Source organism: Lampetra fluviatilis, chromosome 17, assembly GCF_964198595.1.
Source record: "Lampetra fluviatilis chromosome 17, kcLamFluv1.1, whole genome shotgun sequence".
NCBI classification, from domain to species: domain Eukaryota; kingdom Metazoa; phylum Chordata; class Hyperoartia; order Petromyzontiformes; family Petromyzontidae; genus Lampetra; species Lampetra fluviatilis.
The window spans coordinates 10,302,480-10,319,658 of record NC_136291.1 but is presented as its reverse complement, the minus strand read 5'-3'; the positions used below and the strand labels follow the sequence as shown (position 1 = coordinate 10,319,658).

At 45.8% G+C, this 17,179-nt stretch overlaps 1 protein-coding gene across 2 annotated transcripts in view; it reads left to right on the top strand.

Annotated features, from left to right (window-relative positions):
• The window catches only part of TMEM67 (transmembrane protein 67), a 34,762-nt gene extending 23,013 nt beyond the window's left edge, over positions 1-11,749 (top strand). For both annotated transcript variants that reach the window (XM_078864168.1, XM_078864169.1), the window contains 10 exons: positions 314-404; positions 2,580-2,713; positions 3,073-3,213; positions 4,603-4,683; positions 5,533-5,649; positions 6,772-6,888; positions 8,911-9,015; positions 9,822-9,924; positions 10,322-10,464; positions 11,051-11,749. In XM_078864168.1, the coding sequence (XP_078720294.1) occupies positions 314-404; positions 2,580-2,713; positions 3,073-3,213; positions 4,603-4,683; positions 5,533-5,649; positions 6,772-6,888; positions 8,911-9,015; positions 9,822-9,924; positions 10,322-10,464; positions 11,051-11,131 (1,113 nt within the window). In that variant the 3' untranslated portion in view covers positions 11,132-11,749. The remainder of the gene's footprint in view (positions 1-313; positions 405-2,579; positions 2,714-3,072; positions 3,214-4,602; positions 4,684-5,532; positions 5,650-6,771; positions 6,889-8,910; positions 9,016-9,821; positions 9,925-10,321; positions 10,465-11,050) is intronic.
• Positions 11,750-17,179: the final 5,430 nt, after the last annotated feature.

The window sequence follows — 17,179 nt, the reverse complement described above, 5'->3', positions numbered from 1 at the left end:
GACAAAGTGATATTTATGAGGTTTTTTTTGTATTTGTAACCACAACTGGCTACACTTGAGAACCCAGTTTAACCGTGAGCAGCTGCCTGGATTCGAACCCAGGTCCTCTGCAGTGGCAGCTCAACCAGTGCTCAGACCAACCTCCATGTTGTTCTCTAGAATGAATTCCTTTTTTTCTGGACTCTGGAATATTTCCAACAAACTTGCCATATGCTGCTAGGTTTGGCCCCAATGTGCACCTAGCCCGGCACAGTTTCCATAGTGATGGCATGGTCATTGTCATCGCTGCTGTTATTGCTGTGTGTGTGTGCAGGCAGTGCAATTTCTACACCTCATAGCTACACAGGTCTCCATTGACATTTTCTTCTTTGATTGGGAGCGGCCGAAAGGCAAGGCCAGACAGGGTAAGGTACCTTCTGAGTTGTTCTTTGTAACTGTCTCTCAATGTATTTTGTTTAATCGAGTGGAAGCCCGATTGGAATGTTTTACATTATTCATCAGAGACCTGGGAAGCAGTAATTATCTCAGAGCAGTTTTTTCTATATTACAATTTTAACATGTCTGAATTGTTTTATTCATAATCTTTTATTAGGTTTTGTCGTACACAAGAATGTAGGCCCGTAGCAAAGTGCTGGGTGACAGAAAACAACCGTACGAGAGCATTTGCCAGGCCGATGTACCCGACACGTTCAGTTTGTTAAAAGGGGGGGGACAGTCAACCCTGGGGAAGGGGAGAAGAGAATCTATTGCCTTATTTACATAGAAAAGTCACGTGGGTAGAACATTAGTTTTTATTATAATGTGGGGGGAGGGATGTGTAAGATAAATTAAAAGGGAGAGGCGGGGGGAGATGTGTTCACCACATGGGTAGAGGGAGTCACAGGCTTGTATGGCAGAAGATGTCAAAATTTAAAATTAGGAATTTTGTGCTTCATATTAGCTCACAAATATCCCAACTCTTACAAGTAACATCGCAGGCTCTTTAATGTGCACAGTGGAACATGGTTATGTTCCTTGACCCTTGATTGGAAACGTGCGAGTTCAGATCCTGTTCAGAGATTGACGCAGCTTCTCGTTACTACAGGGTCCATAAACTTAGTGCCACCTTATAGGAAGTCATCAGTGGTTGACTTATGCATATACTTCGTATTATAATGCTCGTCTCTGGCATGTGAAAACTTCCTTAATGCATGTACCAAGAGCTTCAAGAAATCCTTGTAAATTTTACTTTAATACCTGAGGCATACATTCAAACGTTGCAATTGGGTGCATAAATGGGCAAGTGTTGGTGTTTAATATATATATAGCCTGGTGCCCAGCACGTGGCCAATAAATATAATGAGAATTTTCATTGGAACCCATCACTCAATCAATTTAGCATGTTAATTGCAAGTACCAGGTTAACCCAATAACGCTGGATGCTGCGGAATTTAAAATTAAACCCTGCACATCTGTGTGGGTGTACCATTGCCGCAACATCAAAACTCATTTGTCCTTCAACGAAAACACATGTTTAAGGTCATTAGAGAATGTATTTTTATTTATTTATATGTTTACTATTACAGCTGCCACAGTGCTCATACACAAGTAATAATTGACATTCAAGATACAAACAGGATTTTTTTATGAAATCCCCAATAATGTTTCAGTTGTGTATGGCATTGTGTCACAAGACAAAGGAATGTTTATCCGGAACTCGCAGTAAACTTCGTAACGTCACATCACGTGGGGGAATGGCCCAGCAAGATTTCACGGAACTGTTTTGGAAATCTCTTTACTAGGTCTCTTTCATTCAATAATAGACTTCACTCTTTTAAGCCCTGAAAATAGTGCTCATTATATGACACTAAAATCAAAATATGTCACCCTCAGTCAGGGCTTGAATTTGAAATATTAGGTATAAAATCATATTTCCCATGATTTGTATTAATATACATCCATTTGTGACCAGGTTGAGACCATAAACTGGCTACACTTGAAATTTAGAATACACTTGAGAAGCCAGTTTAATCATGGTTGGCTGAAACCTCGAATTTAAATGGTGCTTGGTCAGTCATATAACGATAACCATTCTGAGCCACCCAGCTACCAAAGAGTGTGACATTCTTTCACACTTTTAGCCAACTGCCTTAATTGAGAAATATAGTTTAGACTGATAATATGTTTTTGAAGAATATGGTTATTTTATGAGAGTATTACATAGTTTAACGAACCCCGAATGCACAAAATATGTTAAAAATACTCTGTTCATCCTTTGCTGTGTGTTACGTTAAATCAAAGTGTCTTTGCTAAACAAACAATAGCGCAGCGCTCATTCCCATTGGTGGTCCTGAGCCAATTGTGAAAATTCCTCAGTCCTCTGATGGGACCAAATTTCTCACTGAAACAATCCTCCTCTTGACTGCCCCGCAAAAAGTGGTGCCAGTTTCACCGATCCTGGGGGGATGATGATGATGATGATAATAGGCTTGACTCTGCACTTTACCATCATCTGAACTCGTGACCTTCCGATTCAAATTGTCGAGCGCTCAAGCTGCAGCGTCACTCGGCCGTTACATAACGAGCGAATCTCGCTGCAGGGGCAGAGGCCGCCTCTGCACGTGGAGTCAGCGTTTGGCGCACGTTCTTCGTGGCCAACGAGTGGAACGAGCTGCAGACGGTGCGCAAGCTAAGCCCCATGCTCCAGCTCTTTGCGGTGCTACTCTTCCTCAAGGTGACTTTGTTGTTCGTACCAAGCAGAGAAACGGTCTCACTGTGTCACGGGTGCTGTTGACCTTCCACTAAGCGGTGCAGCCTTATCATGGGTGTTCGTTTGAGCAGTTGTAGAGGGATGGTGATGGTTGTAGTGGTGGCAATGATGGTGATGTAGTGGTGGTGGTGATGATGATGATGACGACGATGATTAATATGGTGATGACGATGGCAGTATTAATGTTGTGGTGGTTCTAGTGGTAATAGCGATGTTGTAATGGTAGTTGTGTTGACAATGGTGATTGTGACTGTGATGATGATGGTATCAGCTACTTATAATGGTGATGATGATTATTGGGGGTGGCTTTGTTAATTTTGCAGGTCGTAGGCTTTGAGAACCTGGGTCTACGGGAGTTGAAAGTTACGCTGCTGCCAGCCCCGAATGCTGATGAGGCCTCATGGAGCCGCATCCTGCGTTTTGGAGTCGCTTCGTCTGTATGGCTCATTGTTGGCGCCGTGCAGGTGATAATTTGCGAGTCTTCTCTTCTTCTCACATTTAAACATAACTTTTGTGCTTTGGACGTCATGAGACAAAAACAGTTAAGTTCAGAACTCTCCCAGCATTCACTTGTGTAGTGAGTCCAACTGAGTCGCAGACGTTGTCTTGGAAGCAACACTATTTATTACATCACCTCAACACAACATAACGTGACCCACACTCGGGTGTTGAACGCCCATCTAACCACGCTACGGCAGAACTAGACACGGTCCCGCTATCCCGCGTGGCTAGAGGCTTCTTCAACCCGACGTGGATCTTCACTCACCAACAACATGAAGAACACAGAGCCCCACACGGGGCCCCCGCTATATCGGCCCGGGCTGGGGCTGGCTCCGCCCCTCGCCCCGCCCACCTTCTAGATCTCTCGAGCTGTTTCCTGAAGGCTCCCGAGAGCTCCTCTATACCACGTGACCACCCAGCGGCCCCCGTCCACCGGTGGCCCCCCTCCAATATCATCCGGTCACGTGTCGGTAGGTCAACCAACGTATCATGCCCCAACGTAACCCTGGCTGGCTGACGCTCCCTCTCGCTCCCTCACTGGGAGCCCGCACCGCACACTGTACGTGGTGCCTCTGCGCTGACCAGCGCTCACCCAAGCCCCGGCTAGGGCTGGTACTACGTCCAGTAACCAGGCTGCACGTAATGACAACACGTTATCCGCCGTGGCCTCGCAAGGCCGGCACCACACAGTGACATTCACAGTCACTACACTTGTAATGGCTTTGAGAATATTTAATCTTTTTTTTTACTGTTGGCATCGGGTCACGAGACAAAGTCACCATTCTGAACCCTTTGGAGGACAAGTGCTTCACCCTGTGTTAGAAAACAGTCCGCTGAAGGTTATATCAAAGAACTACTTCCGAGTCCCCGTCATTTGATGCCTTGTCCATGCTGGGGGTGCAGCACTTCACAATTGCCCTGCTTTAGATGATGTCCACCTCTTGACCATCTCAGAGCTAGAATTTAGTGTTATTAACTGCAAACAAAATTTAATATGGCATATATTTTATTGTGTGGAGTCATTGTTTCTTTTATCTACACTAGGTGGTATATTTTTGAAGAGTACTTGTTGCATGGTGGGCAAACAAAACATTTTAAATCCTTAGAGCTGGAATATTATGAATTACGTCAAAAGCCAAATTTACTTAATTTTTCATCATGATATAGTTGTTGGTGAATGCCATCACGCTCACCACAGTTGAGGACGCACTTCTCAGGCCCATGCAAAGTACATTACAGGATACCAATGTTGGGCTAAGCACTCTCTGTAGCATCCCGCAGCGGGACTCAAACTGGCTCCCTAATCAAATGGGAATGCGTTCTCATGGCAATGCAAATGATGTCTCTACCAGGTCATCTTCAACACCATCATCTACGAGCGCTTTGTGGAGGACAAGATCCGCCAGTTTGTGGACCTGTGCTCCATGAGCAACGTGAGTGGCTGTCCCATTGGGAGGGTAGTGGGGTACAGGAGAATGCCCCGTGCTTGCTGGCTTCCTCTCTTTCCTCATTCTATTATCACTGCTCATTTGGCATTCCTTTGCCGATTTTACTGGTAATTCTCTTCTCAGTGTTCTTCTTAATGTCTCTCACATTCCAAAGGTGCATCAATCCACTCGTGTTGCTCACCTCTGTCCATCTCAGTGTTTCCTTGCTGAACTGCCACGCAGTGCTTCGCCTCCCTCTTCTTGAGAACCGATGACCTATCTCTGTATTGTTTTTAAGTCGAACATAAATCACTTACCATTATTTTATCTGCGTTACTGATAGTGATTAGGTTTACAGTAGTTCTTGACTTTTTATGTAAACTTGTATTTTTAATTCTCTTTTTTCACGTTTTCCGACGCATGATACACTTCCAACAATAAACATCTTCTTGGTTCTTTCGGTAAAGTCACGTAGAAGGGAAATAATAAAAATAAAACAATAACATTTGAAAACCGCCACTTTTTTCAAATTTTCTTGCTGTGGTTTTCACACCTGATGATGATTGCTTGTGTTGCAATCAAAATGTCGTGATAATTGTATTGTTTTCTTTTTATTATTTCCCTTCTACGTTACTTTACCGAAAGAACCAAGAATATGAATCCCTGCAGTCACGAAAGCTTTAAATCGAAAAATGAACATACCGCCTGACAGTACAGGTGGTACGTGTCCTTAATCACGTACGGTTTATCGGAAACTTTATATGAAAGGAACGTGTTGTGAGCGCTGGAGAAACGAGTGAGTGATGTTGATTGTGGCGGCTGTGTGTGCGGTGCGTGTACACATGATCCTTGCAGGTCTCTATCCTGATCCTGGAGAACCGCTGTTTCGGCTATTACATCCACGGGCGCTCTGTGCACGGACGCGCCGACACAAACATGGAGGACATGCACGTCAACCTTAAGAAGGAAGAGGTCTCGCTCGCACGCATGCGTGCACGCTGACAAAAATAAAGATCCCCCGTATAGCCTTAACAAACTGTAGGAGAGAGTGCTATTCACGAGCATCTACGAAGGCTAGCACAGCAGACGCTGACACACACACACATGTACAGTCAAAAACATGCACCAATATACACACTCACATATAGGCATGTCAGAAGCTGCCATTCGCCACTAAGTAGCAATAACATCACCCTGGCACTAGTGTCTAGCCAGATGCATTTTGAGGGTTCGTAGAGGGCCGAAGTATCACCACCAGGACGTCATGAGCCAGACCTACTTGTGTGTGGGTTCATAGACTCAGGTGGCGGACAGATCCCACCACCTCATTTTATGGCCTTGGTCCCCATATTACTGCATTTAAATGTTTACATGAATAGGATTATACAACATCTTAAAGATCATGCAATAGAATCCCATGCATTTGATGGCAATCCCAGAATTTCTCTTGAAGTTAATAGGGATTTTGTGGACGATGGATATGTATTCATATCCATTCACATGATTGGGATTGACATCCTAGGAATCATGTGTAGAATGTTAGTTAATTTCAATGGAAATTCCTTGCAGTCCATTCAAATTAAGGGTAATCCAGTAGCAAATTCCCATGTATATACTGCAGATTATTTTTGGCTAACCATCGAACAAAGATGGTCACTGCATCGCGCGCTTTCCGATGCACTTTTGTGGCTGTCTGGAATGCTCTTCCTTTCGATATTAGGAAGCCACTGGAGCTATGCACTTTCAAATCTAAATTGAATACTTATTTCTTTAGAACTGCTTTTTGTGCTTAGTTTGTTGTCCTTCCCCCATACCTCCAATTAACAGGGTTGGCTATGTATGGTGTGAAAGTTCAACATGCATAGGTACATTCCATCCATCTCAAATCCATTTGGTAATGCTGTCAGAATCCCATTCAATTAACTGTAGATTTTAACATGGAAATCGTGATTCCTACACGAATCACCCGCATTGGAATCACGGGGGTTGGGATACAATTCCCACAGGAATCGCCCCAGTTCGACCGCTCGCGACTAAAACATCTCTGCTGCCCTCCACTCCCCCGCTACCTGACGCGTTCGCTCTATCCCGCAGGAGAACCTGTGTAGCCAGCGGGGGCTCGTGCCCGGCACGGAGCTGCAGACGTTTGAGGTGGCGCTCACACAAGCGGCCCGCCTGCACTACGACCGCATCCTCCAGCCGCTGGCCATGGTGCGTCGTTTCCATCGTCACCCCCACCCTTCACCCCCACCCGTCGCCCCCACCCGTCGCCCCCACCCGTCGCCCCCACCCGTCGCCCCCCCCGTCGCCCCCACCCGTCGCCCCCACCCGTCGCCCCCCCCCGTCGCCCCCACCCGTCGCCCCCACCCGTCGCCCCCACCCGTCGCCCCCACCCGTCGCCCCCACCCGTCGCCCCCACCTGTCACCCCCCCCGTCGCCCCCACCCGTCGCCCCCCCCCGTCGCCCCCACCCGTCGCCCCCACCCGTCACCCCCCCCCCGTCACCCCCACCCGTCACCCCCACCACGGTTTCCCCGCTGCGCCAAATCGCTCCCATCTCAGAAATGGAATATGTATTTATACTGGAGGAATACGATGAATTATAAATCTGTGTGTATAGATGTTCAGATCGTCACGTTCAGCTTCACGGACCGTTGGTGTTTAGCGTTAGGTTCACGTTGTGCTGCTTCGCAAGTGCCACGTGATTTGTAACTTTGATCCATACCCGTGTGTCGATAGTTCGATTTTAATTTGCAATTTTATTGAGGGACTGTGTGTTGTCTTGCTGTAGTCTGGGATTGTTTTTGCTATTGCTTTGCTGCCTTGCTAAAGCTTGGTAATGCATGTACTTATGTAATTTGAACTTGTATTTATTTATTTAGATTTTTGTTTGTCGTGATTTGCTTACGTCTTCTATACTTATCGTTTTTTTTCTCGTTTGTTGTAATTTATCTCCAGGATAAATTAAGATTCTGATTTGTGCGTGGCGTATAAACAATTGTATGCTACGTTCACAAAATATGCATCAAATTGTATGCATAACAATTGTTTACTTAAGATTTATTCGCAATTATATGCTGTTACCATTGGTTATTGCAGCGAATGAGAGAAAATAATACAGAAATTAGAAGACAGATGATACAAAGGAGGCACCATAATAAACCAGACAAAAATATAATTGATTCTGAGAAGGAAATTGTGACCCTGAATCAGGAATTTGGATGATTGCAGCAGGGTGGTGAATCATTACTTGTCTATCATATACTGTCCACCCTTTATACTTCATTTGTCCCGGTGGTTTATTCTAAACCATCTGTCTTGTTTGCCCCGTCTGAGTTTTCACTTGCTCATTCTCACCCAAGCCTAAAATTGCTTAAATTTTTTATAAAAGTTAAAATGTAATTTTTTGTTACGTGAAGATTTTACTTATTTAACGTGAACATAATTACGTAAATGAATGGAAGCATCTCCTTGAAGCAGTGCTACATTGTCAGTGGTAACGCAAACACAAGTTGGGGTATGTTCATGTGTGTGTGTCTGGTGACGTCACCGCCTGCTCAGTGGCGAACGTCTTTTTATTGTACGTGAGCGTGTTGGAGTCTGCAGTTTGTTGAAAATATGCAGGTGTGCATATGCAAGGTCATGTGTTTGTACGCTTCTGTCTGTGATTATTTGTCTACAGGTGTGTACATAGGGAGCAGTAGTGGTTCTCACACTGCTCTACGAACCTGGCAACCTGAGTTCGAGTCCTGCTCACGGCCAACATTAGTGGCGAATATCTGAACTAGTCCTGGACCTCCCCGAGATTAAATTAGCACCTCTGATGCAGTGTGCAGACATCAGCATTTGGGAGAGAAAGGCTGCCGGGCATGGTGTTAGCCACTCATAATTGCCATGATGGCCATCATAAGTACTCGCTAACAGCACTTATCCCAAAAGTCTGTTACTGGTTATATGGGGGATATTGTCTTTGTGTGTTGGGAGCAGTCAAGCCAATTCCCAGCCAGTGTAGCTAGTAGCATCTGACCCTACCCTGGACCACCTCTAGGTTGACTTAGCATTAACTGAGTACCTGGCACTCTGTATGAGAATCAGCAATGTGGAAAATAAAGGTGGCCGTGGACAGTGCGAGATACACCGTGTGAAGTACTACCTTTAATAAGTGAACGCTAACAGCACTTGCCCCACTGCCCTTAAGACTAAATAGGTGTCTGTGTGTGTGTGTGTGGTACAGATGGCAGCTCCACCACGAATGGCCGGGCCCCAAGGAGGTCCCATGGAGCAGAGCATGCGAGCCTACCAGACCATGAACAGATTCCTGTGTTCCTTCGTAGACCACGTACGCATTTACCCAGAAAGGTCACACTGAGCCTCAAGCCTCACTCTCAGCAGGTTGCTCCGTTGGTTTTCTTGCAGAAATCTCTGTGGGAAAGACTCCCTCGATCTAAGTTATATATCCTGAAGTAGGGCAGTCGGTGTCTTGTTTTCTTTCTTGAGTGACAAAAAATAACCGTGCTTTTATTTTGGCTTGAGATGAAAACTCGGCGTTCTCCAGTCTCAACAAATGTGTGCAGTTAGATTAATTGACCATGGGGATGCGACGGGCAGTGTGTGAGGATAATGTACCGGTGCTGGACACCAAGCAGCCAAGTGGGAAGCTGCATGGCCTGCATGTGGCAGTCTGGTGGAATAAAGTACCGAGGAAGCCACTGCCATTACAACCCTGTTACTCGGTTCATCTACACGAGGCAGGGACATTGCAGACAGACATTGTTGGCTCCTCTAACCGGAGCCATGAGTTTCCACTCCAGTTGACCACCTCCTGAGGTACCACAAAGCAGGACATGTTATGGGAAGAAGAATATCTCAACAGTGGCAGAAGAGGGGAGAACAACGCCTTAAGTGGTGCATTATCACACAACTGACAAAAGCCGGCCTATTCAATGCCCCAGGAGGATTTAAAGATTTTCCAGAACAGCAGCGTCAACAATAAGAGGACGATCCTGGGGAAACCAGGACAGGTGGCAACCGTAGTCCACGCTGGCTGCCCGGTGTAGCCGTGGTGCGTACACAGGGAGGTGGGACCCCGCCGTCGGCCGCTCCCGGCGCCGCCGAGTGACTCTGCGCGTGCGCTGCCGTTTGCAGGCGCACAAGGAGGTGGACTACATGATCCGAGACAAGCTTCTGCTGGAGCGCCTCACGGGCATCGAGTTCCAGGAGACGTTCGACAAGAGCTTCCTGTATAACGGCACGTCCCCCCGGTTACCTGACAGTTGTGCGCTCGGCTGTTGCAGTAAAATAACCATCATGACATCGACCTCGTTACGGCAGCTGCTTACAACAATTTGTCACGAGGTGCTTTGCATGGGCATCCTGGGGAAAGGATTAATATTTGTACGCTTCATGGAGGGAAAGGAGATGGTCAGTCATTAGCAGATGAGAAGACGAAGTCTCAAGCCTTGACTTGAACAGCTCCTGTGAGATGTCCATAGTGGTGTCTATATCCCGCGTGCGGTGTCAATAGTGGTGTCTATAGGCCATGTGTGGTGTCAATAGTGGTGTCTGCAGCCCCAGTGTGGTCACGTGTGCGGTGTCTGCTGCCCCTGTGCGTTGTCAAACGTCCCCGCGTGGTCTGTGCCGTGTAGATGAGTCCCACTCGTTCAGCAATGTCCTCTACTACGGCCACGAGGCCACATTGCTGCTGCTCGACACGCTGCTGTTTTGCATCATCGACATGGGCACGCAGGACTTCACTCTCGCCACCATCATCACCTTCGTCGTTCAGACGGTGCGGCACAACTCGGGGATGCGTCCTTTTCAGATATTAGTCTGGGGACATTGGGATGCACCACGTCTGCATTTGTAGCCAACAGCACATATCCCTGTCTGCCATGGGCAGTAAGAGCAGCGAGGTGTGGAACGTGTGACCACTGCACCAGTAGGGGACAGTCAATTACAGTGGAGAGCTCATTCAAATTCAGTTAACAACAGTTGTGAGCAGCCAATCGTGAATCAAATGTACCTTTTGTGAGGGCCTCCTCATGCCGTATTCTAGTAGCTTGTTTAAACGTGGTTGTTATTCATGTCGTGTCCGTATTAATGATTATAACAGGCAATTCATTATTTAAAAGTTACAATTTTGGCCGTAGCATGATTCCACCCCTCATTCATCCAGTCAATTAAATTTGTATTACTTTGTGTTAAATCAACATAGTTTATCCTCATGAATAACTGACCCATGCCATAGGAATGTGGAATTTCCACCATTGACTCAAGGGCAGTCAATGGAAGTGGCTGCTGACTTACGAGTTATCAAGGAAACACTCTGACTTGTGGTCTAACTCTTGATGTGTGTGTGTGTCCGTGTGGATTAGCTCTTCCGGTCAATTCGCGAGTCGTTCTCACGAAGAAACCTCGTTAAGAAGACCCTGGTGGACGAGCGCTTCCTGATTTAGCGGACGATGAGAACGTGGAGCCTTCTCTCACCAACTCTGTGCCACGGTGTGAAAGCCAACAAGCAAGTCTGGGCGTTTCCAACAACAGAAACACTCAACTACGTGACTGAGAACACCGCTGTTAAAGCAGGTGTTTATGTTTGTTAACTAAGGTGAATTTACACCGTCTACGGCAAATAATCCTAGTTGATTAGACCGCTGTAAGCAGTGTGGTGATGCCACCACATTTCTTAGTTGTTTCCTTCTTTTTTGCAGATTCCACAATCAATACCCAACCTCCCAGGTTAATCTTAGGTGTTGTTTACCATTCAGAAATATTCAATGTTTAACAAATCTGTCATGAAACCCAGATTCCTCAGCAGTGGCACAGTCCCCACCAATAGTCGAGGTGGTTGGATGTCGACTGTGAGAGCATCTCTCCATTTGGAAATCTTAATTGTTTGAGGAATGTTACTGTCACCAAACCCAGAAAGCCCACTTTGTACGGCCACCGTGATACCTGGCTGAACTGCACAGACCTTGTTAATCCAGGTAGTGTCCGTGTCAGCACGAGAGATACTAATACTGGTAGGAACCTCTGGTTACACCAGCCCACAGGGGATTATTGTGTCCGTCCGTCGTGCAGGGAGGGGCTGGGTGGGGAGGGGCTGGGTGGGGAGGGTGGGGCTGGGTGGGGGGTGGGAGGGGTGGGGCTGGGTGGGGAGGGGCTGGTCACCCCGTGGTGCCCTTATAAAACTCAACGTTTAACCTACTCACGCCAGCTTGTGCCCGCCCTCACAGTCGGGTATGTTTGCGGAATACACCAAGCCGCCGTTGACCCTGGCCATTGACCGAGCAACCCAACGTTCCTACCAGCTCCCTCCGCAGCAGGAATGTGTTGAGAGCCCATGTCTCTGTGTGATGATTGTGACTGGTGGAGCACCGAGTGTAGCCAATCCTCTGCCACTGTTTGTGGATGCCATTAGTTTACTGGATTCTCACCAGATGCCAATTACTCAGGGTCCGTCCATCCTTGGAGATGCCGCGATTATCCCTTTCTGTTAGAGTAGACCATACTGACCTCACCGCACGGTGTAGGCTGCTGCTCGTCAGTGGATTTGCCGTGGAGTTTATTTGTATGACATCTGTGAATCGATTCCCACAGCTGCACGACAATTTCTCTAATTATTGGCCAAGTGCTATTTGCTGTGATTGGATGTTAAAGGTTTTGACGTCGTTGGCCACTGTGTGATCGTGTTGTTGTGGTCCAATGTTGACAAATGTATGAACGTTTCTTGCAATGTTCAATTTGGGGAAACTCTTCACTTGACAAGAGTAATATGTGCATCCTTACACGGACTTTATAGTAACATGGGTGATATGTATTTGGAAAACCTCTATGAAAACTCAAGAGAAATTTGTCATTTGGTAAGCACGTCATACCTTAAGAGTCTGAAGAGCCACTTATGCTCTGCTGAATATACAAATGTATGTATCTTGAACTTCTTTCACACTGTACGTAGCCAACCTTGCTAATCGGAGGTGTGGGGAAGGACAGCAATCTAAACACAAACAACAGTTGCAAAAGACTTTGTTTTCAATTTCCATTTAAAAGTGCATAGCTCCAGTAGCTGCCTAATATTGAAACTAAACTATTCGTGATAATAATAGAACTAGGCCTGTTGCTGCATCCGCGACATGAAAGGTAAGCTGCCTGCTGCTGGAATTTGATAATCTGCTGACCTTTAATCAACATGGAAGTCCTCCGTAGGCCCCACTCCTTCCTGATTAGGCTCAAATTGTTCTCTCTTTTAGGCTCCTTGACTTTCCTTTTTCGGCTCCACCCACTCTCCTTTAGGCTCCACCCCTTCCTCCAGACACAGGGTTGGGCTGGTGGGGGTTGGGGAAGGGGTGGGCAGGGTCAGGAGGGGTCGAGGTGTGGGGCAGCTTCACGACCACTCCAAAACCCCCCTTGGAGCAATAGGAGATGTTTATAGGTAAGATAGTGGCTTTAAGAACGTACCAGGTGGGGTGTTGACTGTTGTGTTGGCCGACTCTGTGTTGTATTGCATTATATTTCTAAGTTTACTAGGTTTGTTTTCTAATTCATTTGTACCTGATGATGGTTGCTAGTGTTGCAAATGAAACGTCGTACTCTATTATTATTTAATCTCTTTCTACGTGACTTTACCGAAAGAACCAAAGAGTAATTCCTGCAGTCACGAAAGCTTCGAATCTAGTTTTTACTACTTTGTTGTAAAATAAGATTGTCCTCTCGACTGGCCCTGGCCATGCAAATATGAAATGTACACGAGTGTGGGACCACCTTCACAAATGAGCAGCGCTCCGTTGCTCACTGGAACAGGGCACACTGACAAGATACTGGGTCAACTGGATTTCGGTGACTTTTTCTGTCCTTGTGTCTAAAAACCTTCCTGACTTTGAGTAAATACTATCTTTATAAGTGCAGAATGCCAGAAACATTGGCGTGTTAACATGTCGCCAGTGTTAAGATGATTTGGAGCCAAGAGAATTGGGGATAACCTCAAGTCAGCAGATTCACGATGTAAAATTCCACGGTGGAGTTTTAAGTATGGCAAATGATGAACAAATGATTACTTGGGTTGTTGGGCGTGTAATGACATTCAAGTTAATCTTTTCTTTCAGAGATCATACCGAAGGATTGAGAATCCTCACGAGGTGGCTGGTGGCTTAGCGTACGCAGTGACTGAGCGCTGTGGAAACCCAGGGTTCAAATTGGGGCTTTCACTCATCCACGATTATAAACTACCTTCTGATGTGTAGCAAGTTGGTGTTAAAACTAAGCTCAAAAAGTATTTTTTTATTTGACCAGGTAGGTCCCACCGAGCTATACAGCTCTGTTTTTAGAAGTGACTTGGCCACAAATGGGAGCTCAACTTAGTGGCTTATCGTGTGGATATTTATGGCAGCCAAATATAAATGCGTGTTTCTAACTGTGGAGGGAATAATATAAAAAAAAAACTTTTTTTTAAATACGGTTTCATGAAATGTACCGTACTAGTAATGGCAGAACTCCACGACTCCAGGAAGTGGGCCCGAAGCTTGCCATAACGTAAGGGGCCGTGGTGATTTACAGCCAACGTCAGTTGAGCGTGGACAATTATACCCAAGCTGAAACATAACATATAAAAAAGAATGTTGAAAAATATTTTTGATAGAATATAGTATTGTCATCAGTATGACAAGTATACCAAGTTTGCAGTCGATACCACATTGCGAAGTGGGTTAAAATTGAGTTACAAGATTCTAGATTTGAAGCTTTCGCGACTGCAAGGATTCATATTCTTAGGTTTTTTCGGTAAAATCACGTAGGTAAAACATTAAAATTAATGAAAATAAAATAAAAATCACGACGTTTCGGAGGCGGTCCCACCTGATGACGGAGACTTGTGTTGCCTCCGAAACGTCGTGATTTTTATTTTATTTTCATTAATTTTAATGTTTTACCTACGTGACTTTACCGAAAAAACCTAAGAATATGAGTTACAAGATTTGAGGATATGACAAAAACAGAATGAGTTAATAGAAAGCGTGTAAAAACCAGAGGACATGGATAACAATCCATACAACCACGGGGAGAACATGCAAACACCGAATATAAATGAGTCGGGATTGAACCCACGACCTGCATATCAGGCGAGGGAGTTAAAATCTCACCACCGTGTTAGCCCAGGCAACAATGAGCAAAAAACCTCCATATGCACACATTTGGTTCTTTACCTATTTCAGCTTACTCAAGCTCGGAAGACTCAAATTTCAGATCAGTTGCTCATGAAACACTTTGCAGAGCATCATGAAAGATGCACCACTAAGCGGTGTAGACGCTATTGCATGAACTTCTTCACAGGCAGTCGTGTAAAGTCACGTTCTGGGTATGAGCTCATGTCGCACTCCTCACTGCAAGAGTTCCAAATGGAAATATCTTCATCTCGTGACAAGTCACCAACAGTCGTGGGGATATATTGGGGGGAGGGGGGGGTAAGATCGCACTACGTATAAACAATGGACCTTGCCCATCAGGCAATGCTGCGTGTTTATTGCTTAAAAAGTTGTAAATGTTCACGGTGTCGTTTTAAATACCCTTTGATATGTTTTTCTGTCGTGTGTCTGCACAGTTTTGTTTAGCGTCGGTTGGTTTCACTTTGTATTTGTACAAAACTTTTAATACACCTTTATGCACAGCGAGTACAAGCTGTTGTTTTTATTCGCAAAAAAACCATCAATACATTCACATTTCGCTAACGAATCAAATTTCACAAAGTACGAGCAAACAAATGCATTCCTGTAACAGCAGCGCAACGATGGCCAAATAATGAGACTCCCTGCAGACAGCTGTGCCACCAGCACCAAGGGAGAGGCAACGTCGGACACGCCGCCCCTACTGGCCATCTTCTGTGACAATTAGCTTCATCGCTCATAGATTTCTCCAGGATAAATATTGTGATCCGTTTATTTTACACGAGGCCGGCAGCCGTGGCTGCACTGCTTTGCAAACCCCGATATCGATGCATGAAGTGATGCACCGGTGGCTTCCGTGAAGTCTGAATAGCGGCACTTCTCGCGCAGCTCTGCGTTGTTATCGACATGCTCGTGAATTTTTACGGAAAAACACATTGCCAAACGTGGATAGGTGGCCTGATCGGGGAGTGCCGAGTTGTTTCAAGATGCATCGCTCTAAAATAACCAATTGCTCTTCGGTGGCCAATTTGGATGAATGACGCTGTTGGCACGGCACACATCTCGCAAACGGAAAGGATGCAAGTTGATGGTCCATGTAGGACTTGACTTATATCACCATCGTCCCTGCAGTCCAGGGTCAATACATTGAGTACCACATTGTGAGAAGCCGTAAGAAGTTGTTTTTTGGACAGAACTACCACAAGAGGAATGTACACCACTGGTTCAACGCCGCTAGGTGGCTTGTTTAATCAGGGAGATTTAAAGTTATTTACTTAATCCACAACGGTAAAACAATCCATGATGCCAAACAGAACACGAATATCTTTTATATGACCGAGAACCAATTGCCGATGTTTTTGCAAGGCCCTGTTACAGGTTCGCAATTGTGGGTACCAAATGGAGGCGCCGCAAGGGATGTGGTCATGTCTGCACAGCGGTGGAACGAAGTCTCCTGCCATCAAGGAAGGGCACTGTTCCTGTATCACATCTTCAATTGAAAACTCGCCGATTTAGAACTGCCTTTTGTGTTTAGTTTCTTGATTAGCATGGCTGGCTACGTACGATGTGAAAGAAGTTCAACATACGTATGTACATACTTTCAATCACCCGCTCCCCTTAACCCAGCTCCAGCCTGGCTTAGTGCAGTGATTGACCTCCAATCTCTCAACACCTAATCCATCACTTCATAACACCTCCCAGTGCATATGTTGAGTGCTGTTATCTCAATTAAACAAACAGGTAGGCACCAATGATTCCCCCCCCCACTAATCCCCATTTTCCATTTTTTACGTTTGCACCACTGAACAGTGCTCCGTAAATGTAATGCTGACATGTGCGTAAGTGCCTAAAACGAGTTTAGCAGTGACGAAAATTTCGTTCCTTCAACTCGGGTCACATGGTGCAGTTTTCAGCAAAACTCAAGCAATCCGGTAGGTGGCGTACCTTACAAGGGGGCCTACGAAGACGTCCTTTGTCGTCTCGGCGAAGTTGACTGTTGCCTGTGCGCAGTGAGTAGCATACAGCTCTCTCTATACAGCACAAGGCAATGCTCATGGGAAAATGTTGTCCGACTCAAACCTTCAAAGGCTCACTCCTGCAAAGAGTATTTTTTTTTTTACTTGGCTTCCCCTTTCATTCTTTGGCAAAATTCAACTTCGTTCTATCGAGAAGCAACGTGTCTAATATCAAAGCCATGATGCTAATTGAGATGCACAGTGGTTGTGACCAGTCCCTGGCACAACCACTACTAAGGGTTTAAAGGCCAAGCATGCACAGAAGCTGGTTGGTGGCTAACTTTTAAACGTGACAGAAAACCAGCGTTTTCTGCAGCCGAATATCACAGCATAA